Here is a 25,376-nt window from a genome sequence, read left to right on the forward strand (position 1 = left end):
CTGAAGGGGGGCATGTTGCTAAGACAACAGTTATGCTTCCCAGTCTGCCTCTGACTTTTCCAAAAACAGATTTAAGAAAAAGCGAATTCATTGCAGGTTAGTTTTTTTTTTTAAATATATCAAAAGTGAATATATATCAAAAATATATTATCTTTTTATAATGATATAAAAAGATATACAAAATGCAAGCTCCACCTCTTATCGTTAGGTTCAGTAGACATAAAATCACTCTGTCAAAGGGCAACGAAGGTTTCTGAGCCCTACTCTCCCCTTCTGTAGTTCTCCCCTCAGAGCCCGGATACAGCAGTCACAGCCTGATGTGGGTCCCAGTCGCACTGAGTGGCACCAGTGTAGAGCCATGGTAGGCCGCTGCAGCTAGTTTGCCTTTGATTTGGAGTGAGGTGAGAAGCTATTGGAGGTTTCTGAACAGAATGGCCAGTCACTGAAAGGAGAAGACTTCAGGTGAGAGGGTGTGGTGATGAGGGAAGGGGCAGGAAATTGGAGATGCCTAGTTAGACTTCTGAGTAGGAAATAAGAGTTTGGAGTTCAAAGGAGAGGTCTAGTCTGGTCTGGAGATATAAACTTGGGAGCCATCAGCATATAAATGGTATTTAAAGCCATGAGACTGGATCAGATAAAGAAAAGGGCAGAACTGAGGCCTGGGGTCCTCCAATGTTTAGAGATGGGGAGATGAGGAGGTACAGGCAAAGGAGACTCAGAGGGAACAGGCACTAGGTAGGGGGGAAGCAGACTAGCGAGGTTTTCTGCAAGTCGCAGTGAAGAAGGTTTTCCAAAGAGGCAGTACTGATCAACTCAAGCGCAGCTAATAGGTCAAGAAAGATAAGGACTGAGAACGGAGGAATGTGGAGGTTTTAGTGACTTAAGACTATTTAGTGACAGTGTAAAATTTACAGTGAAAACAAAAGATAGCAAAGGAGAGACGACCCAAAGGGAGAAAGGAATGAAATACTGTCCCTACCCAACAAGGATTAACTACATTAAGTCACTATGCAGATTTATACTTTAAGAACTATGCTTCATAACCTGAAAAAACCATGAGTGAGATGATTCTGAAAAAATGCATCTCACACAGATAATTGTACACCAATGTTCATAGCATTATTCACAATAGCCAAAAAATGGAAACAATCCAAATACTCATTAGAGATGAATAGATTAACAAAATGTGGTATATATTGTACACACAGAGTCTCAGTTTGGGATGATAAAAAAGTTCTGGAGATGGACGGTGGTGATTGTTGCAAACAGTGTGACTGTACCTACTGCTGCTGAACCATACACTGTGATTAAAATGGTAAACTTTGTCGTGTATAGTTTACCACAATTATATACCTATATGTACAATTCAGAAGAAAACAAACTGCTTTCAGGAAAAGGGAAAACAATACTTTGTTAAATAGGTATGATGGTTTGTTTGTAAGCTGCAAGAAGTCAGAATTCTGTGAGAATCAAATGCTGAATGCTTGTTGGGGGCGGACGAGTGATAGAGAAGTTAATCCCTTAGAGAAACTTCCGATTTGGACAGAACAGTGTCATGCTATGTGTTCTTATTTTTCTTCCCTGTCTCTTCCGTGGGCCAGAAGGGAAAGTAGAGCTAGAAGAGGGAGTAACTTAGCAGCCAAAGTACCAGCTGCTAGAAAGCAAATCAAAGGCTGAATGAAAGTATCTGTGAAGATTTTGGATGCCAACATGAAAGTAATAAACTCATGAAAAGTAAGTCCCAGAGATGTTCCATGTGGAAGCATTATAAATACAGAGAAGAAGAAAGATTCTTCTGAAAACGTGAAGATCAAAATCAAGGTTAATGTAGTGACAATGACATTTAATAATGGTGGTATTGAAATGGTATCTATGAGCTTATTTCTTTAACTTGGGTGGTTCTCAACCCTGAGTTAATAGGGATGCCCAAGCCCCAGCCCCACCCCACCCCAAATTCTGGTGCAGTTGGTATGGGGTGAGCTTGGGCACTTTTTTCACACTCTCCAGATGATTCTAATGTGTAGCCAGGGTTAAGAATCACTGCAACCCTTATTCTAAGTCAGTCTCCTATAACATGGCCACATGGGTTGTTGTTTAATATGTAAATTTTGGAGGTTCTGTCCCCAAGGCCAAGAAATCTGCATTTTTAACTGCACTCCCAATGATTCTTGAACAGAGCAACGTTTAAGAAAAACGCTCTCAATGGTGTTTTACCGTTATAAATAATAATTTGGATTGGCTTACTATTATTCTTTGGTATTCTGAAATAAAGATATTTTGATAGACCCAGATTGGCTACATTTGTGATTATTCAGAAAGGCTCACACCTGTGCCTGGCATCATCCACAATGGTTGATCCATTCGGAAACAACCCAGATCACAAGCATTTACTCTACAGAGAGGCAGCCACCGGAGTTACAGACCTAGTTCTTAGGAAGAAATAATTGGCTTACTAAACCCAATACCATACTCAAACCTACGAAGTGAGGGGAAAAACCTCAGAAACGGTTACTCTTCTTTGTTTTTCCTATCCCAATTTGCTTAAACTCTTTTTTCAACTATGTAACAAACATACCTTAATTTTCCCCAGGGCCCCAATTGCCACTTCGGGTGGCAATATCACTGGTCTGGCGTAGGTACCACCAATCTAAAAAACAAACAAAATAGAGTAGAAAAATTAAGCTTCTGAGGAACAAATGGCAAATTAAAGTTTATATTTTTAACTGAGCATATGGTCACAAATCTTAAGTTATGGTTTATGAACTTGAATATTACTATTACTCACTGATCCAATGTTGGAAAGAGTAAATGTTCCTCCTGTAAGGTCAGTGGTGCTGAGCTGACCTGCAGAGCCCAATTTCTGGAGGCGGTTCAATTCAGTGGCGATCTCAAATATGGAGCGGACCTGAATATTTTTCACATTAGGTACAATCAAGCCCTGCTCTGTATCCATTGCTATCCCAATGTTATGAGAAGCCTAAAAGTAAACAAACAATTATACAGCAGCCTTTTCATAAGCTAGCAGAAAAGAAAGTCTCAACTTTTACTGCCTTATGAACACAACTATAGAAAACTATTTTCACCATATTGGTGATGATTTAAAAGAAATAATTTTAAAAGATTTTTTTGAAAAAGATAAATTTTTTTTGGTAAGAACATAGGGCAATAGATTATTTCCATCCATTGTTAGTGGAAGTGTAAGCTGGTATATACTTTCTGGAGAACATTTAACAGTACATACCAACATTTACAAAAACGTGTGCTAAGGAGGTAAATGCAAAAGTATGTAGAGATGAACAGAGATGCTGAGTCAGATTGTTTATAAGACTGAAAAAGTGCAGATGATCAAAATGCTTATCAATAAGTCACTGGCTAAACAAATGATAACAAAGCTATATTTATTGACATGTAATGATGTCTAAAACATATTAAATAGAAAATAGTTAAAAGAAAAACGTTTTAAATTTAAAAAGATATATGATATTATATATATATATATATAATATATATATAATTCCATTTTTTTTTTCTTTGCGGTATGCGGGCCTCTCACTGTTGCGGCCTCTCCTGTTGCGGAGCACAGGCTCCGGACGCGCAGGCCCAGCGGCCATGGCTCACGGGCCCAGCTGCTCCGCGGCATGTGGGATCTTCCCGGATTGGGGCACGAACCCGTGTCCCCTGCATCGGCAGGCAGACTCTCAACCACTGCGCCACCAGGGAAGCCCCATATTTTTTAACTGTGTAAAAATAAAATCCTAGAGAGATGTACATCTCAGCATAAAGTGAGTTATCTTAGGATTATGGGACTGAAGGTAAGTATCACTATTTTCTTGTCTAAATTGTTTGCAACAAGTATATACTTAATGAGGAAGTTGTATTAATAACATGGAAAGATTTTAGATCCAACCCCCCCAGAATGTAAAGCTCACTTTCTGGTTATATATTTCTAATAAGAAATATAAGTAAGGGCCGCATCCTCAAAAGAGTTCTCAGCCTTAATGAACTTTCACTCCAAACAGAAGAGTTCACTCAACGAATTCAAACTTTCAGTACTTTGCTCATTTAAATGATTCTTGTTTTATTTTATTTTTAAAATTTTAAAAAATATTTACTTATTTTTGGCTGCACCAGGCCTCTAATTGTGGCACACGGGCTCCACAGCGCTTGGGGCTTAGTTGTCCTGCGCCACGTGGGATCTTAGTTCCCCGACCAGGGATCGAACCCGCATCCCCTGCATTGGAAGGCGGATTCTTAACCACTGGACCACAAGGGAAGTCCCTTTGTTTATTTTTTTAAATGGGTATCAATACACAAGCATGTGATTTTATTCAATTTTTTTAAAAAAAAAATATTTATTTGGCTGTGCCGGGTCTTAGTTGCGGCACGTAGGATCTTCGTTGCTGTGTGCGGGATCTTCTTGCGGCGTGCGGGATCTTCTTGCGGCATGCGGGATCTAGTTCCCCGACCAGGAATCGAACCCGGGACCCCTGCATTGGGAGCGCGAAGTCTTAACCACTGGACCACCAGGGAAGTCCCTAAATTATTCTTGTTTTAAAAACTGCAGGAATTCCATTTTGAGAGAGCTCTTCTGTTGGCAGAGAGGATATGTACGATGGGAAATGTAAACCATTGTCTCACAGCTGTATATTTCCATTATTTTAACCAGAAAACCAAAAGGCATTAAAAATGGCAATCTGCATATCTGAATAGTATTATTATTATTATTATTTTTTTTTTGCGGTACGCAGGCCTCTCACTGCTGTGGCCTCTCCCGTTGTGGAGCACAGGCTCCGGACGCGCAGGGTCAGCGGCCATGGCTCACGGGCCCAGCCGCTCCACGGCATGTGGGATCTTCCCGGACCGGGGCACGAACCCACGTCCCCTGCATCGGCAGGCGGACTCTCAACCACTGCGCCACCAGGGAAGCCCCTGAATAGTATTATTAACCAGTAAAACCAACATCAATAGCAACAGATTTATCTTCAGTTTAATGTTTTACCCCACACTTTAATTTCCAGTTTGAAGAAGATCACCACTGGAGGTATAATAGAAGCTTCTTTAACCTACAAGCACATTTGCACTTTTATTTATCACAGCACATAGCCAACCTTATATGTTATGTTCTGGCAGTTTTCATCCACAGAAGCATTAAGGATAGGAAACTGTAGTAATCCCAAGGAAGCAGCCTGTTTAGAGAGAGAAATACAATGTTAGCACTTTTAACTTGGAAAGGATAGGGGATTTGAAGCAATAAGATGGAAAGAATGGAAGGAAAGAACTCTTATTTAAGCTGAGTTTAATTGCAAGTCTACATGTACCAGGCATATTACTCCCTATGTTACCTCCCAGCAATGTGGAACTAGGTTACCCTTATCATTTAAGAATAAAAGATAAAGTAATCAGGGAGCTTGTAAACATCAAGGAGATTTTCAAAGTAACTATGCAGACTGACCAAAGTACCAAAAAAAGGTCTAAATTCTACGTTTTCCTCACTTACATGTAGAGTCTTAGGGTTTCCATGAGAAGCAAACCTGTAGTTCAAAGAAACACTTTGAATTAAAACACAAAAAGGCAAGGCTTCCCTGGTGGTGCAGTGGTTGAGAGTCCGCCTGCCGATGCAGGGAACATGGGTTCGTGCCCCAGTCCGGGAAGATCCCACATGTCACCGAGCGGCGGGGCTCGTGAGCCATGGCCGCTGAGCTTGCGGGTCCGGAGCCTGTGGTCCGCAACGGAAGATGCCACAGCAGTGAGAGGCCCGCATACCGCAAAACAAAAACAAAAACAAAAAAGTAGTAAGCTATTTTCCAGTGTAGAAAGAACAAGTGATAAGGATTTGAGAGGCCAGTGTTCCACCTGGTGTCCTTGGCCAAGCGAAGGGCAGAGCTGGTGCAAACATTTACTTTAGAGCCTGTTTCCCAGAATTGATGGCATTTGTGCCTTCTCCTGCCTTAATCTCTCCCTTTCCTTTTTCCTTTTTTCTCTTACTACCATTTCTCTTCTGTCCATGTTCAGATTTACCTGTCTCCAAAATATTCTTTATAGCTGCTTCTCTGCCCATCCAGGATCTAATCAAAGTTCACACACTGCATTTGGTTGTCATGCCTTATAGTCAGTTTAAAAAAATAGGAAAATAGGGAATTCCCTGGCAGTCCAGTGGTTAGGACTCCACGCTTTCACTGCTGTGGACCTGGGTCAATCCCTCCTGGCTGGGGAACTAAGATCCTGTAAGCAGTGCCAAGTGGCACAGCCCCCACAAAAAAAAGGAAAATAAAAATGCTTTAAATTGTCCCTAAAAAGAATTCCCTCTCCTACTGCCTTCATCTTGTCCAATTAAGAGTTCTTTATGTGCATTGTGTTAAGTGTTATTTTTGTCTGTGGGTCAGTGGTCTTGACAGAAAAAAAGAAATCATATCCTTGAACTAGACAGTTAAGGAAAGTTTTATTAAGCATTTGATTTGATAACTATAACTTTAATCTTCTTTATATAAAAACCCATAACTAAGGTTAAAGTATTATACATTAAAAACAGTATTTTGAGTATAATCCAAATTTTGTAAAAGGAAAAACAAGGTGTGTGTCCACAGATAAGAGGTCATTTTCTCCCCCTGTACAATATTTTGTAGTATTTTCCAAATGTTCTAAAATTATATAGACTGGAAAAAAATGTTATTTAAAAACAAAGCATATTAACTTTTATTTTCAAAATAAAAATCAGATATTTCATTCAGAATGGAACAATAAAGAAAAACAATCATGAAATAAATTTAACATATTAAAAAGCTGGACTGTCCTTGTTGCAAAACAGACTTGTCACAGGAAGCAGTAAGAGGAGCCCAGTCTGAAACAAGAAGGTGGCACTCTCTTCTCCTCCCCGTGAACTTCTCCACCGGGGTCTTCAACTCATTCTGCCCTCATGCTCAGGCATTGTTCTATCAGTGCTTCCCATTCACACATTTTTTTTTTTTTTTTTTTTCCAGTACGCGGGCCTCTCCCTGTTGTGGCCTCTCCCGTTGCGGAGCACAGGCTCCGGACGTGCAGGCCCAGCGGCCATGGCTCACGGGCCCAGCCGCTCCGCGGCATGTGGGATCTTCCCGGACCAGGGCACGAACCCGTGTCCCCTGCATCGGCAGGCGGACTCTCAACCACTGCGCCACCAGGGAAGCCCCGCATTCACACATTTTTAACTTTCCATTTTCCAGCTCTTTCCCTCAGCCTACAGACCTGCTCAATTTTTCCTTGAGGGTGTGCAGGAGGGGAGGGAGCAGATGGAACCTTTATTCAATCTACTCCAACCACCGTAACTGTCACCTGCACCTATGCCCTGTCTGCCTTTCTGCATATTTTTTCAGGTTTCTCCTCTTCCTCAATTTCTTTCATTCCCCAACTAACTGCAACCAAGCTTCTACCTCAACAATACTTTATTCAGTAAGTTCTGGCTGAGGCCACACATGACCTCTTCATTACCAATCCAATAGCCTGTTCCCATCCCTTATCCTATTTGACCTCTGTAATGCATATAACCATTATCTACTTTCCTCTTAAAACTTTTTCCTTGTCTCTCGGTGTGAGAGGCTGAATCAAAGGCCCCAATCTGTAAGGAGCCTCCTTATCCAAGTCCCTTGGTAGTGCTCTTGCAAGCTGATTCTGAGCTTAGTCATGTGACTTGCCTTGGTCAATGAGTTAAAAACAAACTCAATGCAGCACAGCTTGGGGAAAGTGCTAACATTCTGCTCCCTCTCTTCATCCCCGGCAGGACTGAGACCATGTGCAGGCTAGCATACTGGGCAGATAGGAGAGACATCCAGAAGAGAAATGAGTCATCCTCACTGAGGCCACCCTACACCAGCTGGCCCCTAGCCAATCTAGTACCTGTCTATAGACATATAAGTGAGCTCTGCTAAGATCAGCAGACAGGTCCTGCTCACCTGTAGATTCATGAGAAATAATAAACGGTAATTGTTTCAAACCATGAAATTTGGGGGTGGTTTGTTATACAGCAATAGATACACTTGGCTATTAAGTGACTCTTTTCTGGTTCTCCTATTGTCAAACCACTGACCCCACTCAGCCTCTTCCATTGCCTTTGCCAACTTAGTTTCTACCTACCCCTTAAACACTGATGTAAAACCCTTAGCCTTCTTTTCTTCTCCTTCACACATAATTTGGGTGATCTCATCCACCTGTTTCAATTGCTGTGTCTCTACAGATGACCCTCTATAGCTGTAATATAGTCCAGATCTCTCATTTACTGGCACCTACTACATCTCATGTTTATAGACCATCTCTTTCCCTGTGAGGGTAGTTGTTAAAAAGATGGACATATAGGAGAACAGCTTCTGCCTTACAAGACTCAGCATCAGTGAAGAGACAACTGAGTATAAACACTTTCAAAACATTGAGACAAACTGCAATGAGAAACAAAAGGCCATTTAACTCAAACTGTGACAGCCACTGGCTTCTGTAGGAGGAACCGGCTTCTGTACTCTGTTCTACACTGGAGCAAAATTTGGTGTTTAGGATGCACATGTATTTGATCAAGGGAGGAGGCGGCATTTCAGGTCAAGTTGTGTATTCCAGCAACTATGTGTAGCTTAATCTGACTATAGCGGAGAGAGTGACTGTGACAGAGAAGACTGGAGAGGTGGGTGGCAGAGACGCATAGAAATACTTTTTTTACGCCACGTTAACGCATTGAGAAACCGTCCTGAAGGCACTCCTGAAGGGGAACCATTGAAAAGAACCATGGAAAGGGCTGGTAGGAAGCCACGCTGGATTTAGAGACAACAGTATGCATTTTTTTGAGAAAAATGGACCAGAACCGAAAACTTAGCTTCTCCACTTGTTAGATGTAAATTCTTGACAAGTTTCTCAACTTCTCTGAGTGCCAATTTCCTTAAATGGAAAATGGGGATAGCAGTATTTACACGTTAGCATTATTCTGATCATTAAAAGAGAGACTGTATACAGCGCGCTTGGTACGGGGTCAGGCGTATGGCCGCTGCTTTCTAAATGGTGCTTAGCGGGCTGCTCAGGGTCAGCTGACGGCCGTATGCTTTTGATACTGGCACCAAGGCCCAGTACTAGAAATGATTCCCAGAGGCCTCAATATAAGTTTGTTGAGCAGTGGAAGATCAACACCAAGTCTCACTTTTCTTCAAATCAGGACTTTGCTGGAGTGATCCTTTCAGAATTAAAGGCTTTACCTACATGGCAGGACAATCCTCACCTAGCTCAAAGAGATAAGTCGATAAAAATCTGACACAGAAATTTCAATTTTATAAACTTCCATGAAACAAAGAGAGTGTACTTGTACATTTTTCTAACTATGTGATGTTGTGAGAAATATATTTTTATTCAAACCCATAGTTAACACATTGCATATTTGCAAAACAAAATTTAACCGTCTTACTCGAGCCTTGTTTGAAATGACTAAAATCTTACCTTTAAGAAGAAGGGCATGAAGGAGAGTTTAATTCCACGAGCAAAAGCAATGGGTTTTAATTCTTCTCGTAGCTTAACCAGTTCAGTAAGGTCAACATCATCACAATATCCAAAATGAGGTATCTTCAGGGCTGCAGACATGGTCTTGACCATTGCTTTGTGAAAGCCTGGAAAACATTAAATATACATATATATATACGTATATATACATATATGCATATATATATGTACTTTATAAAAATTCTTAAATCCTTTAATCCCTTTAAAAACTAAAATAGAAGGTTTTCTAATGTTACTTACTCTTAATTAAACTCTTCCTCTTGGAGCTACCATCTTCATTACATAACTTGAAAGCCAATAATTTCAATGCTGAAGAATTGACTATAGCACAACACCCAGTGTCAACTGTAATAATGTAACAGGTAACTGCTTTCAACACTGTGGTATATAAAAAATTCAAAAGGTGGCTTCTCTGGTGGCACAGTGGTTAAGAATCCGCCTGCCAATGCAGGGGACACGGGTTTGAGCTCTGGTCTGGGAAGATCCCACATGCCGCGGAGCAACTAAGCCCGTGCGCCACAACTACTGAGCCTGTGCTCTGGAGCCTGTGAGCCACAACTACTGAGCCCGCGTGCCACAGCTACTGAAGCCTGTGCACCTAGAGCCTGTGCTCCACAACAAGAGAAGCCACTGCAATGAAAAGCCCTTGCACCGCAACAAAGAATAGCCCCTGCTCGCCGCAACTAGAGAAAGCCCGAGCACAGCAATGAACACCCAATGCAGCCAAACAAAAAAAATAATAACAATGCCAAAATAATAATAATAATAATAAATTCAAAAGCCATGTATTTACACAATGACTTCTTGCAAAGCCACTCTTCTGGAAGTTAATTATCCTAAGAGTTTGTAAATAACAAATCAGAAGTAGTTGTTTTGAAAGCTAACAAAAAATAATATTTAAAATATACCAAGCAAGTCTTCAAACAGAAAAAATATCTGTACGCAAATTTATACTCTAAGAAACCTGCTAACATGTTACTCTTCAAAAATTATCAGTATATATTAAAGCTTTTCCTAGAAAAACTGTAATTTCATCATGTTGAAGTAGCTTCCCCCCAAATAATTACTCTATTACCTTACATTACTATTATTATTACCTTTTATGGGTTCTGTTCTGTCTTTGCCTGTGAATACTGGAGGTTTTGATATTGGTATAGGAATAGTTCTCTCTTTTGGTTTTGGTGGAGGTGGCATAATTTCAGCTTTTGGTGAAGGAGGTAGTATAGCTCCTGTTTGCTTTTCCAGATAGCTGAGAATATCTTCTTTAAGTATTCTGCCATCTTTTCCAGAGCCAACAACTTCACTCAGCTTAATCTAAAAAATGACACATTTTAATGCTAAAAATAAAACTACCTAAAAATAAATAAACCCATCACTGAGGTCTCTAAGTGAAATTAAATGAACTGAAGGTAAAAAAAGTATCTCTGCCCAATAAATTAGTATAAGGAAATAACATTTTAATTATCTTAATAGAACACTGCAAACTATAAATAACATTTTCATCTTCTCAATAGAATGCTATAAACTATGGCTACTCTTCATAAGTGATCATTTGTTACTTTTGTACTTACTGTTCATTTGCCCATGCGGTAACAATGTAATATCTACATTGTATATAGCTATTTATGAAAACACATTTTTAAACAGTCAACTATTTCTAAATTTCTTGCATAATTCTTATTTGATTTTTTTCTATTCTTGGAGACTACATAAGAAGAACTGAAAGTTTAAACAAGAGTTAAACACTGTAACAAATGTAGACCCCTGTTTCTGACCTTGGCTACCAGTAAACATGTAATGGTTAAAGTAATCATCCTATAAAAGCTCTCTTGAATTGGTTTTTTTTCTGATGGCTGTTTTAGAAAGATCAGTACAAAACACTGAAATTAACTTTACTGAGGCATACTTGGAATGTGAGTTCCTTGGTCCAAGTTAAGGGTCAAATAGTTAAGTTTTATTATTGCTTTCCACAGAACAAACAACAGGTGATATAATTCCACTTTCTACTGGGCACTCATGATACTTTTTGGAAACATTTGTGATCTGGCTTTATTTAATCACTTCCTATGTTTGGTAATAGAGATAAAATATTTCACTAAATTGAACTGTATTTAAATAAAAAGACACATTAGCTTGGATGATATCCTCACGCATAGTGTACATTAGTTAAACTCTCAAGGTTAAGTCCTATTTCATTTGTATTAATGCTTCTCTAAGAATGACCACAAAATAGTAAAAGGCTTTATCACATCAAACATTTAGTTTATAACAAATGAACTCTAAGAATTTAAACATAATTTTTAGGTAATTACAAACAACTGTAAGTGCCATTGGTTTTTAATTTTAGACAAACTCAATAATTAATATACAAACTACAAAAAAAGGGGGAAAAAGGTGATTTTATAATAAATCTGTTATTTAATATCTAGTAATTATACAAATGCTCTAATTATACACATCTTTAGGAAAAGGAAAGCCACATCATATATTTCTACAGGTAGTCCTTTAATATAATTTTTAAAAAAATGGTAAAATGTTTATAGCTTTCAAAGCAATATATAAGAGTGTTATTTCATCTGCTGCCCTTAACAGTGTAGTGTTCCATATTACTATTTCTATTTTTCTGTTAAGCTAAATCGTCTTCATGTTTAAACACATTCAATGGCTAATAAATTTTCATTAAGGGTTTATAACATAATTTTCCTAAGCATTTCCCTGATTTTGAACACATGTGTGCCTTCTAATTTTTGGTTATATAAAACACTTTAATATATCCTAGATTATCTCCCTGGGATAGTTCCCCAATGGTAGGATAACTAGCTGAAGGAGAATGAACATTTTAATGACTCTTATTACCTATTCCCAAAATGTAAACTTTTCTCCCCCCAACTGTAATTTAACTACTTCTCTCAAAAACAGACAGACAAACAAAAGTCTGCATTGTGAGGCATAGTGGAAAGAACTCAGGCTTTGGAACCACACAGATTTGTGCTCAAATCCCCAGTTCAGCTACTTACTTGATTTTAGGTAACTTAATCAACTTCTCTACCTTTTCTCATCTGCAAAAAGGGGATAACCCAAACCAGTCTGCAAGGTTACTGTGAGGATTAGCGATAATGTATGTATAGTGTCTGGCTCAGAAGTGCTCAAATAATGGAGGCATCAATTGTTGAGACACTATTAATGATTAAGAGCACTGGTTTTAGAGTCACAGAGACTCTCACAGAATCCTGGTTCCACCACTGGGTTAGCTGTGTGACCTTGGACCAGTTATTTGACCTCTCTAAGTCTTAGAAGGGCCCTTTGTCTCAGAGTTGTGAAGATTAAATGAGATAACATGTAAATAATTAGCACAATGCCTAGGAGCCCTCTCACTTTGGAGGTAAAGCAGCAATGACTGTCAGGTAAGAGGGAAAACAGGCCAGGCTCCTTGACTCAAGTCAGTATAGCTCTATGGTTTTCCCTACCTCCCTGGGATCAGGCAGATCCTTGGGACCACATCCTTGCCTGGCCCATTTCCCATCCCTTCCCTGTATGCCTGCCTTCATTCCTAGTAAAGATGATCACTGTCTCAATCAATCAACCATGTGTTCCCAAACCCTTGTCTCAAGCTATGCTTGTAGGGTACCTGATCTAAGACACTAGTATTTACAAGTGCTCAATAAATGGTAGCCCTGACTGTTATTAGGATCTCAGGAAGAATAATAAATCCACACTTCTCAATTAACATGAATAATAAGTTCACAATTTTCTTTTCATTGCTCGAGAGGACTTTTATGCAACTATCACTTTTTAGTAACAGACATTTTCATGTTTCCTTTAATCCCAACTTGAGACATCAAGTTGGGATAGCTAGGTAATTCTTCATAGATACACATGTATACCATCTGTGTGATCTCACACTTAAATATTAAGAAAACTTACATTGTTTTCCATTGCAAGGCGACGAACTGCAGGAGTTGCCAGTGTTTTTTGGCCCTTTATCTCTTGGTGTGTGTGTTCATCATGGGACACAGCAGGAGTTTCAACAACATCTTCTTCTGAATCTGGTAACAGGGTAAAATTTTACTCTTTAGTAGAAAATATTGAAACAACTAAAACAACAAGCTTAGTGTCTTATATAAATAAATTCAAATTAAAGTATACAGTCAAAAAGCATAATAGATGAGCTACTTCAGAATGGGAAAACACAACTGTAAAATGGAAAAACATACAAGGGTACTAGAGTGAGTGAGAGGGGTGTACAGGTACCAGGTACTGTTTAATGATTATTATTGCCTGCTGTTTACTTCATTTCTGTTAAAATTATGTAGCAGCTACAAGTTAAAAAATGCAAGTTTCTTTCATAAATTTTAAAACACATTGTATTGTAAACATTTTCCTAATAAATTTCTCATATACATATGAAATGAGAATCAAATGTGAGGTAAATTACATGAATCATGTAAAATCTGTGACAATCTTAAATGCTTTCCTAAGATAATATAGCATTTAAATTTTTTCTTTGCTTTGAATATGGCTTAAGGAATGCTGTGGAAGGTTTTATTTTCATGGCTAATACTAATTTGGTTGTTTTATTCTCTAACTGTAGAGTAGTGATATAAGAAAAACTATCTTGGGCTATTAGCATGTATTTTTGCAACCAAAAAGAAAAAGGTTTTAAGAGCATTTAATTGTCAAAGTTGGATGTTAGGAAATCAGTGCTGTAGTACAGCAGAATCTCTGTGGGAATAAGTAAACTAGAGCCAACCTCTGAAAATCAGCAGAAAACTGAGTTAGCTTTGACATTCTATTCTAAGCAAATAAAAATTTTCCACTGCTAGAAAACTATGGAAAGACATTCTATTCATTCATTCCTCCTCACTAGTCTATGAATTGGTCTGGTGGAGCTCTCAAAGTTCCCCTACGGTTAAGGAAGAGAAAAAACAAACACTTTGTATTGAACATGAAGAGTAGTAGAATATTCCACTCCAAAATGTGATTGTAGGAGTTCAGAACATACCACCCCAACATATGCCACTTTGGTGTACTGATTATTTTCAAGAGCTGTACGCACTTGAAAAACAACAAATGCAGGGAGAGGCTTACTCTGAACTCTCTTCATGTACCTAAAGACATCCAAAAGGAACTCAACTGTCAGAAACTCCCTCCCTAGGAGTTTCATCCAACCACGGAAGATTGACTCATCACAGGAGAAGAGACTAGAAATCAGCAACACATCCATATAAACTTTTGTCACAAACTATCATACCTCCCATATATTCTTCTAAGAGCCAATTCATCCTTCCTAAAAATCACTTACTCTTCCCTAAGAGGCCTACCTCCCTCCTCCCCTTTCCCTATTAAGAAGGTATTTAAACCTGAATCTTAAAGCCACCTCTCTGAGTTATTCATTTTTCCTGGGTATCTCCCAGGTATACATGACGTCTACATGTTAATAAATTTGTTTTTCTCTTGTTCATCTGTCTTTTATTACAGGGGTCTCAGCTAAGAACTCAGAAGGTACAGGGAAAATTATTCTTCCTTCCCACAATCACCTAGTATATATCGTATACTGCACTACATATGTAATAGCTTAATCTTCACTCCAGTGTGTAAGATAGGTGTTATTATCCCCATTTTACAGATTAAAAAAAATGAGACTTGAGATGAAGAGACTGGCCCATGGTCACACACCTAATAAACTGTGAAGAGCTGGGATTCAATCCTAGGGCTGACTCAGTTTGTGCTGTTTCCTTTAGTTTATGGCTGGCCCTAGTAGACTTTCTTTCTGGTCAAATAAGCTGGAATATAACTTCTACAGCTCCAGGCATAATTTTATTGCATAAAATTGCATAATTGCATAATTTATGCGTGATTGCATAATTTATGCATAATTGCATAATTTTAATGCATAATTTTATTGCATTTTGAGAAGCCCATAATTTTATTGCACTTTGAGAAGCCCTGGGCTTCATCTGTTGAAGTTACTGGAGAAACTAGCAAGAAAGATTAGCATTAGGAACTAAGATCCAAAGAAAAATCAAGGGGGTTCAGCTGTAGGAATCCCAAATACTAACTTGAATAATGCATATTTGCTACAGTTTGAGAAATGCATAAATGCCCAGACATATCATATACAAGTTATTATATAACAGTTCCAAAATATCATGTTATTTATTGCTACTCACCTTTCTGGAAAACAGTCTATATATCATCAAGTAGTACTGCCTTTTGGAATAACTTCGGTGTAAGTATTAAGTAATAAAACAAAGATTTGCAAGAAGTCACTCATATTATATATGAGTTGTAGTTGTCATGTAGTTGTGGGCAGAAAGTTCTCTTAATACTAAAATACTACCTTGCTAAGGACATTGGAAAGCCAGGGATGATTTAACAGAGATTTAACAGAGAATATCTACCAGAAAGCCATTTCCATGATCCAAGGGTTTCCAGTCTTTTTGTTACCTTGATCATAGAACTTATCTTAAAAGTGACCCAGTAGAGAAGAAGTAAATCATAAGGAATGGAGGGAATGTCATTTTCTAAATGGATGAGTGTTTGTGGCATGATGCCAAGATAAACGGAGTGATCAACATCAAATCACAATTTCGCACAGATACAAAAGGATATTTGGTTCAGAACCTAACAACTAGGAAGAAGATCTAGGAAGATGACCAGATCTTTCAGGCAGGAGAGAAAAGAACGGTTTCTAAATTCAACTTAGAGAGCTAGCGGCCACAATAACTTCTATTAGCATTTGATTCAATAACCTTAGCCCTGATAGAGATTGCACATTAGAAAAAGTTACAGTTTTGGAGAAAGTTGCTGCTGGTTCAGTTTTGCTGATGCAACAATCTGTTTCTGTTACCGTGCCCTATTACCTCAATGAAATAGAGATTGCAAGCTATACAACTGGGAAACCAGCAAAGTCAAGCTGTCCTGGTTATTCTGGTTCAGCCTTTGAACTGTCAGCTTAGCTATAAACTGCGACATGTTTAACACAGGGGGAGGCCCATATTGCTACCCCCCAAATGTGGAATGCTTATTACTTTTTCCAGATTTAATTAAACATATGATTGTTCTATGCAATAAGAAGAAAGTGTGGACAGTAAATCAGAGGATGACTAAAATAAAACCATGGTGATCTTGATGTAAAACCAGAGTTTGTGTAACAGAGTGGGACCTGGCAGTAACTCCTGTCGTTTTTCAACTTTTTGAAGAGTAAGTCCTAACATTTGACTCCTTCCTATTGTACTTCACATAGATGACTAAGATGATGAAGAAATTATTAATAGTAAATTCTAGTTTGTACTTTCCCCTGAAGCTATTGGACATAATTGTTTTCATATCATGAGCTTATAAACAGGAACCTAGTATTTTTATGATTGCAACCGATCAGACTTTGAAAAGCAGGAAGTTTTTTATTGTAAGTTAGAAAAAATATTCTTTTCAGGATTGTTTTTGGACATGTGTATGGTAAAAATACAACTTAAAGTGTTTTAATATAAATGTTAAGTATTTGGCACAATATTTTGAGGAGCTTAGTTAAACGTAAAGGACTTCTGTGACTTTTCACATTAAAATGTCAAATTCTTTTCAAATGAGGCTTCGGGGAAAATGATCTTGATCATATTGGCTTTGGTTATAATTCCATTCATTCAATGTACTCTATTCCTTGCCTTTTAAAATAACTAATTTTGATTCTGAGAAAATTAAGAATTCCAGTGTGATAAAGGCAATTTTTCTTTTATGCAAAAATGAAGTCTTAGTAATTTTCAACTTAGTTTTGTATTCCAGGTATGGAGTTGCCTTAAAAAATCTTTTGAAACTTGTTTAAAATATAAATAAATAAAAATAAAATACTACCTTGTTAAATAGCACTTGAAGCAATTTTCTAAGTTTTTTTTATATGATTATACTTATATAAAGTATACTTTATATACTTATTTTCTCCTTTGATGTTCACAATAATGCTACAAGAATGCAGGGCACATTCTTGATTTTACCAAAGTAGAAACAGACTCTAAGGGGGATGGAGTTAAGACTAAGCTAAAATTTCATGACTCTCCCCAGCTGATGTGATTTGCACTGTTCTTGCACTATACTCTAATATGTGGGATTTTATTCCTTCAGTAGTAGATTTAGATACAGTTTTTAAAACCTTAATTAAATTTTAAGAAAGAACAAAAGGACTCTGGTAAATAAGTTTTTATCATGAAGACTGTCAATTTAGTGTTGCTGGAATTCATCATGTGAAGAAAATTATAATAAAATGATATTATTTCATATTAAATAAAAGAGTAATTTGAATTAGTAAAAATATTAAAACTGTGTGATTGCAATGGGAAATACTTTCGAAATACCAAAGCACTCAAAGGTTTTTGAAAGAGTTGTTTTTGTAAGAAGCTTTAAACTTTTCCTCCCTGCAAAACGTCTTAGGAAGACCTTTCTTCATAGCACAAATCTAAACCTTAGTTTAGTTTCTGCTCAAATCATCATAAATTGAGAATTAATGATGTCTAAACCAATGAGATTGCATAGCATTTTCTTTCTCACTTCAAATTACTGAAACAGCTAATTCAATCAATTCAGTCTACAATTAGCTATACAAAATAAGGTTTTAGTTACGATGATAGGTGTTCATGTTAAAGGGTAAATGCAATATAACAGCAGAATAATATAAAAGTATTCTGCTACATCTTATGTCCCTTCTGCTATAAAGTATTCTGCTACATATTATGTCCCTTCCTCTCTTCCCTTAATACTTCCCCATGGTGGCAAGACTCCTCAATTAGAGCTAATTAGGTATAGTAACTCTCCACTTGTCTGGTGGTCAAGCATTCTGGCAACTTAATGTTGTACACAGCTGTAGGTGCAGAACACCTAAAACTGTGCCACGCAGCCTCAGTATTAAAACCATACACTTGCTCCAGAGAAAAGTCATTTAGACTCTCAATCACAACCTATTTTCTCTTCTTAGCACATATTTCTTAACAACTTGGTTATCTGTATTGCCAGAAAGTTAGGAAGGAGAGTGATGGCCTGGCACAATGACAAGGCTAAGGGGTAGGCTGAAAAAACAAAAATCAGAGGCAGAATTGTGTTTTTCCCAGAAAAATGAAAAAAGATTTTAGGTTATACCCAATATCCTCCCTTTAAGAAGGCATAAAATATGTAGGTTTAAAAAATAAATAAAACTACTGATTCCCATTAAATAAATGGTTTAGAAAAGTTTGGGTTCAAAAAGCTTTACTTGTTTAGAAAAGTGAGGAGTCATCCTACTTTTTAAAATAGAGGTTAGAGAAAGCCAGGTTAGCTGTAAAGAGAACTCATGGCAATATTCTTAAAACTGAGTTCACAGCAGACAACATACTGAGACGTGGATCAGCTTTGACATAATCTTGATAATATTAATTAACTAAATTTCAATTTGTAATTTTTTTTAAAAACAGCATAAATGAGTCTAGTAAGCTCTTTTCAAGTAGAGTCTACCTACAGTCAGAGCACTCAGGGATAGGAGTTGGAGGTCACAAATACTTTTTCCCTCATCAGAATTATCATGACACTCCAGTCTTGAAAAGCAGGCTGCAACACCATGTTACAAAGAGAGTACCATAGAATATTATTTAAACAAGCATTAAAAGACAGGATTTAATTTCCGTTACTGCTATTAAGACGTCTACTCTTGATCCCTTACACTCTTGATGGTTCTATGCTACAATTATTTCCCACCTGTAAAATGGACATCATGTGTCTTATACTTCTAAAAGACTTTTTTAGGTAATTTTCTATTTATAGTATAATTGGTTTTCTTGGCACTAAAACGAGGAACAGTATAGACAAATTCAGTATTACTACAAATTCTTGTTTAAGACAGGTACACAAAATATTTAGAAACTTTTCCTGTTTCCAGAATTTAAAAAGAGGCACACATAAATTTCTTAGTAAGTTGAACCTACTATTCTATAGGCTTGCTTATTTATTTTATGCTTCATAGTCATTCTTACAGTAAAAAACAATAAAAATTACAAGAAAACATAAATATAAAAGCAAAAAGGTACACACACAAAATAAAATTAGCATGCAAGGCAATTATTCAGAATACACTTTGAATTGCAAATGAAATAGAAGAGCTAACAATGATCAGTTCTCTATGAGGAAAATTATCAGATAATTTTTACTCTGAACATAACCTATCCAATCCCATTAAGTTTTTACAGACATATAATAAACTGCACGTACATAAAATATAAAATTTCATAAGTCTTGAAATATATATATATACCCATAACTATCACCAAAATCAAGATAATGGACATATCACCCCCCAAAGTTTCCTTATACTCCTTGGTAATTCCTCCCTCCTAACCTTCTGCCTCCTTCCTACCCTATCAGCAGGCAACCACTAATGGGTTTATTGTCAAAATATATTAGTTTGCATTTCTAAAACTTTATATACATAGAATCATACAGCATGTTCTCTTTTATGTCTGGCTTCTCTGACTCAGCATAATTTTTCAAGATTCATCCATGTCATACAGGAAATTAATTTTTGTAAAAAATTATCTAGAAAAAATATAGCCCCTCCTGAAAAAGTTCTATGATTTTATAATTTGCTATATCAAGACTTATTAAGTTGGATTTCATTGGAGATACCAAAAGAAACTCTAAAAACTAAAACTCTAAGAAAGAAAAGGAAACAATAAAACCCCCCACAAATCCCAATTGTTCACTTGTTCATATACAGTCAGCCCTGGGAATCCACAGGTTCTGTATTCATGGATTCAACCAACTGCTGATCGAAGATACACAGAAAAAAAATGTATGTAGGTTATATGCAAATACTACACCATTTTTTTTTTTTTTGCGGTACACAGGCCTCTCACTGCTGTGGACTCTCCCGTTACTGAGCACAGGCTCCAGACGTGCAGGCTCAGCAGCCATGGCTCACGGGCCCAGCCGCTCCGCAGCACGTGGGATCCTCCCGGACTGGGGCATGAACCCGTGTCCCTTGCATCGGCAGGCAGACTCTCAACCACTGCACCACCAGGGAAGCCCACTACACCATTTTATACAAAGGACTTGAGCATCCGCAGATTTTGGTGTCCCTCTCTGTGTGTGTGTGTGTGTGTGTGTGTGTGTGTCCTAGAACCAATCCTTTGCAAATACCACAGGATGACTATAATTTGCTTTTGTGGACAGCCTAGATAGGTATCTAAGCTGGTCTACAGCACTTGACTGGGTATTCTAATTTACTAACATCCACAATAATGTTCAGCATCTTTGGTTGTCTCAGTTTATGCCAAGAGTATAATTCTTTCCTTTCTAGGTCTTAACTGAATGAAAGAAAAATCTATACCTATTATCTTGTTGATCCATCAAAATAATTCTGTGTTTATTTCAGGTAATTTTTAAAGGTAAATTCTTTTTTGTTTTTAATATTCCTAAATCATGCCTTTCAATAGAAATTTGGAGTCAAGATAATAGCACCCCTAGTACCCAGATTATGGTCTCTTATTTATTCCACATTAAAAGGAAAAAGAGGCCCTCAAGGAATGGATAATTCCAGGTCTGGGGTAGGAAAAGTATCAATATAAGGTGAGTCCCAGATCATCTCCTTGTGCCAAAAGCAAGGAAGGTTTTGAAAAGTAACAGCGTCATGTTAAAAGAACACACAGAAGCCACCTTGAAATGGTCACCACTATTAATGATTTGAGCATTAAAAAGAATTATAATAAAAACATCAGGTCAAATGAAATATAAAAAAAGAGAATGTTGGAAAAATTAATATCACCATTTGAAGGGCCTATTAAAGTAACTCCTTATTTTAATAATTGGTAAAGAAAGACTGGAATGTCTTTCCAGTAGGAACTGTATTTCATAGTAACAAATAGCCCCAATTGATGAAGGAAGGGATAGCTCCACTTTACAGAATAATGCCACCTAATAATGTTAAAGGAATCCAAAAATCATCATTCTACAACCACTAAAATAATTGTGGTATGGTTATGGCAAGGGTATGGTTATGGTTCCATGTTTAAACTTAGCATTATTACACCAGGTCATCCAGACGTTATTTGTGTCCTGATACGGAGAAATATGAAGTACATAATATTTCCATGATGTAGATTCTAGCCAAAATATTTAACTGCAACCTAGCCTTTAAAACTTACTTCTAGTTTACAGGAAATATAAAGAAGAGAGGAACAAGTCAAATACCACCATGAAGAAGCAACAAGTCTAAAAGATGTGACATTCTGCAAAACAAATGCTACCATCTCTTCAGCAAGTCAGTGTCATGTGGGGAAGTAGGACCTAGATTAAAAGAGACCAGGTGCAATTTGTAGTCCTGTACTAGACTCTAGCTTGAACAAATCAATTGAAATTTCAAGGACGTTTTGGTGGCAACTGGGGAAATTTAAATTTAGATATGGTGTGACTACCAGATAAAATGAAAATGTATTGTTATGAAACCATGTAGAGTCATTAACTAAGCAAACACATTAGAATGTACCAAATACAAGTCTGGTTAAAAAAATACCAAAATGCAAACAAAAATTAAATTCAAAGAAAAAATATTAAAAACAGCAAAGAAAAAGCAAAAATAACATACAAGGGAATCCCCATAAGGTTACAGCTGATTTCTCAGCAGAAACTCAACAGGTCAGAAGGGAGGGGCAGGATATACATAAAGTGATGAAAAGGAAAAACCTACAACCAAGATTACTCTACCCAGCAAGGATCTCTTTCAGATTCTATGGAGAAATCAAAACCTTTACAGACAAGCAAAAGCTACAAGAATTCAGCACCACCAAACCAGCTTTACAACAAATGCTAAAGGAACTTCTCTAAGTGAGAAACACAAGAGAAGAAAAAGACCAAAAAAACAAACCCAAATCAATTAAGAAAATGGTAATAGGCACATACATATTGATAATCACCTTGAATGTAAATGGATTAAACACACCAACCAAGACACAGACTGGCTGAATGGATACGAAAATAAGACCCTTATATATGCTGTCTACAAGAAATCCACTTCATACCTAGGGACACATACAGACCGAAAGTGAGGGGATGGAAAAAGATATTCCATGCAAATGGAAATCACAAGAAAGCTGGAGTAGCAATACTCATATCAGATAAAATAGAGTTTAAAATAAAGACTGTTACAAGAGATAAGGAGGACACTACATAATGATCAAGGGATCAATCCAAGAAGAAAACATAACAATTATAAATATATATGCACCCAACATAGGAGCACCTCAATACATAAGGCAAATGCTAACAGCCATAAAAGGGGAAATCGACAGTAACACAGTAATAGTGGGGGACTTCAACACACCACTTACACCAACAGACAGATCATCCAGACAGAAGATAAATAAGGAAACACAGGCTTTAAATGACACAACAGACCAGACAGACTTAATTGATATTTTTAGGACATTCCACCCATAAGCGGAAGAATACACTTTCTTCTCAAGTGCACATGGAATGTTCTTCAGAATACATCTCATGTTGGGTCATAAATCAAGCCTTGGAAAATTTAAGAAAACTGAAATCGTATCAAACATCTTTTCCAACCACAATGCTATGAGATTAGAAATCAATTACAAGAAGAAAACTGTAAAAAACACAAATACATGGAGGCTAAACAGTGCACTGCTAAATAACCTAGAGATCACTGAAGAAATCAAAGAAGAAATTTAAAAACACCTAGAAACAAATGACAACAAAAACACAATGATCCAAAGTCTATGGGATGCAGCAAAATCAGTTCTAAGAGGGAAGTTTATAGCAATTCAAGTTCACCTCAAGAAACAAGAAAAATCTCAAATAAACAATCTAACCTTACACCTAAAGCAACTAGAAAAAGAACAAAGAAAACCCAAAATTAGTAGAAGGAAAGAAATCATAAAGATCAGAGCAGAAATAAATGAAAGAAATGAAGAAAACAATAGCAAAGATCAATAAAACTAAAAGTCAGTTCTTTGAGAAGATATACAAAACTGATAAACTTTTAGCCAGACTCATCAAGAAAAAAAGGGAGAGGATTCAAATCAATAAAATGAGAAATGAAAAAGGAGAGATTACAGCTGACACCGCAGAAATACAAAGGATCATAAGAGACTACCACAATCAACTATATGCCAATAAACTGGACTACCTGAAGTAATGGACAAATTCTTGGAAAGGTACAACTTTCCAAGATTGAACCAGGAAGAATTAGAAAATATAAACACACCAATCACAGGTAATGAAATTGAAACTGTAATTAAAATCTTCCAACAAACAAAAGTCCAGGACCAGATGGCGTCACAGGCAAATTCTATCAAACATTTAGAGAACAGTTAATTCCTATCCTTCTCAAACTCTTCCAAAAATTTGTGGAGGGAGGAACACTCCCAAACTCATTCTACAAGGCTACCATCACCCCAATAACAAAACCAGACAAATATCACACACACAAAAAAATTACAGACCAATATCGCTCATGAACATAAATGCAAAAATCCGCAACAAAATACTACCAAACAGAATCCAACAGCACATCAAAAGGATCATACACCATGATCAAATGGGATTTATCCCAGGGATGCAAGGATTCTTCAATGTATGCAAATCAATCAATGTGATACACCATATTAACAAATTGAAAAATAAAAACCATATGATCATCTCAATAGATGCAGAAAAAGCTTTTGACAAAATGCAACACCCATTTGTGATAAAAACTCTCCAGAAAATGGGCATAGAGGGAAACTACCTCAGGATAATAAAGGCCACATATGACAAACCCACAGCCAACATCATTCTCAATGGTGAAAAACTGAAAGCATTTCCTCTAAGAAACAAGACAAGGACGTCCACTCTCACCACTATCATTCAACATAGTATTGGAAGTCCTAGCCTCGGCAATCAGAGAAGAAAAAGAAATAAAAGGAATACAAATTGGAAAAGAAGAAGTAAAACTGTCACTGTGCTGATGACATGATATTATAAATAGAAAATCCTAAAGATGCCACCAGGAAACTACTAGAACTAATCAATGAATTTGGTAAGGTTGCAGGATACAAAATTAATGCACAGAAATCTCTTGCATTCCTATACACTAACAACGAAAGTTCAGAAAGAGAAATTAAGAAAACAATCCCATTTACCATTGCAACAAAAAGAATAAAATACCTAGGGATAAACCTACCTAAGGAGGCAAAAGACCTGTACTCAGAAAACTATAAAACACTGATGAAAGAAATCAAAGATGACATAAACAGATGGAGTGATATACCATGCTCCTGGATTGGAAGAATCAATATTGTGAAAATGACTATACTACCCAAAGCAATCTACAGGTTCAATGCAATCCCTATCAAATTACCAATGGCATTTTTTACAGAAAAAATTACAAGAAATTTTACAATTTGTATGGAAATACAAAAGACCCCAAATAGCCAAAGCAATCTTGAGAAAGAAAAATGGAGCTGGAGGAATCAGGCTCCCCGACTTCAAACTACACTAAAAAGCTACAGTAATCAAGACAGTATGGTACTGGCACAAAAAGAGAAATACAGATCCATAGAACAGGATAGAAAGCCCAGAGATAAACCCACACACATATGGTCACCTTATCTTTGACAAAGGAGGCAAGAATATACAATGGAAAAAAGACAGCCTCTTCAATAAATAATGCTGGAAAAACTGGACAACTACATGTAAAAGAATGAAATTAGAATGCCCCCTAACACCATACCCAAAAATAAACTCAAAATGGATTAAAGACCTAAAGGGTAGGATAGGGAGGGTGGAAGGGAGACACAAGAGGGAGGAGATATGGGGATATATGTATATGTATAGCTGATTCACTTTGTTATAAAGCAGAAACTAAC

General features: G+C 37.1%; 1 protein-coding gene across 2 annotated transcripts in view; it reads right to left on the reverse strand.

Annotated features, from left to right (window-relative positions):
• Window positions 1–25,376, reverse strand: part of DBT (dihydrolipoamide branched chain transacylase E2) — a 44,109-nt gene that overhangs the window by 2,589 nt on the left and 16,144 nt on the right. Inside the window, exons 5-10 of one of the 2 annotated variants that reach the window (XM_079917879.1) lie at window positions 13,426–13,547; window positions 10,599–10,815; window positions 9,442–9,608; window positions 5,109–5,186; window positions 2,786–2,905; window positions 2,576–2,647 (exon numbers count right to left, since the gene is read on the reverse strand). In XM_079917879.1, coding sequence (XP_079774005.1) covers window positions 2,576–2,647; window positions 2,786–2,905; window positions 5,109–5,186; window positions 9,442–9,608; window positions 10,599–10,815; window positions 13,426–13,547 — 776 coding nt within the window. Of the gene's footprint in view, window positions 1–2,575; window positions 2,648–2,785; window positions 2,978–5,108; window positions 5,187–9,441; window positions 9,609–10,598; window positions 10,816–13,425; window positions 13,548–25,376 lie in introns of both variants that reach the window. The other variant, XM_079917878.1, reaches the window with a different exon arrangement.

Source organism: Stenella coeruleoalba (genome assembly GCF_951394435.1).
Source record: "Stenella coeruleoalba genome assembly, chromosome: 1".
Classification (NCBI taxonomy): Eukaryota; Metazoa; Chordata; class Mammalia; order Artiodactyla; family Delphinidae; genus Stenella; species Stenella coeruleoalba.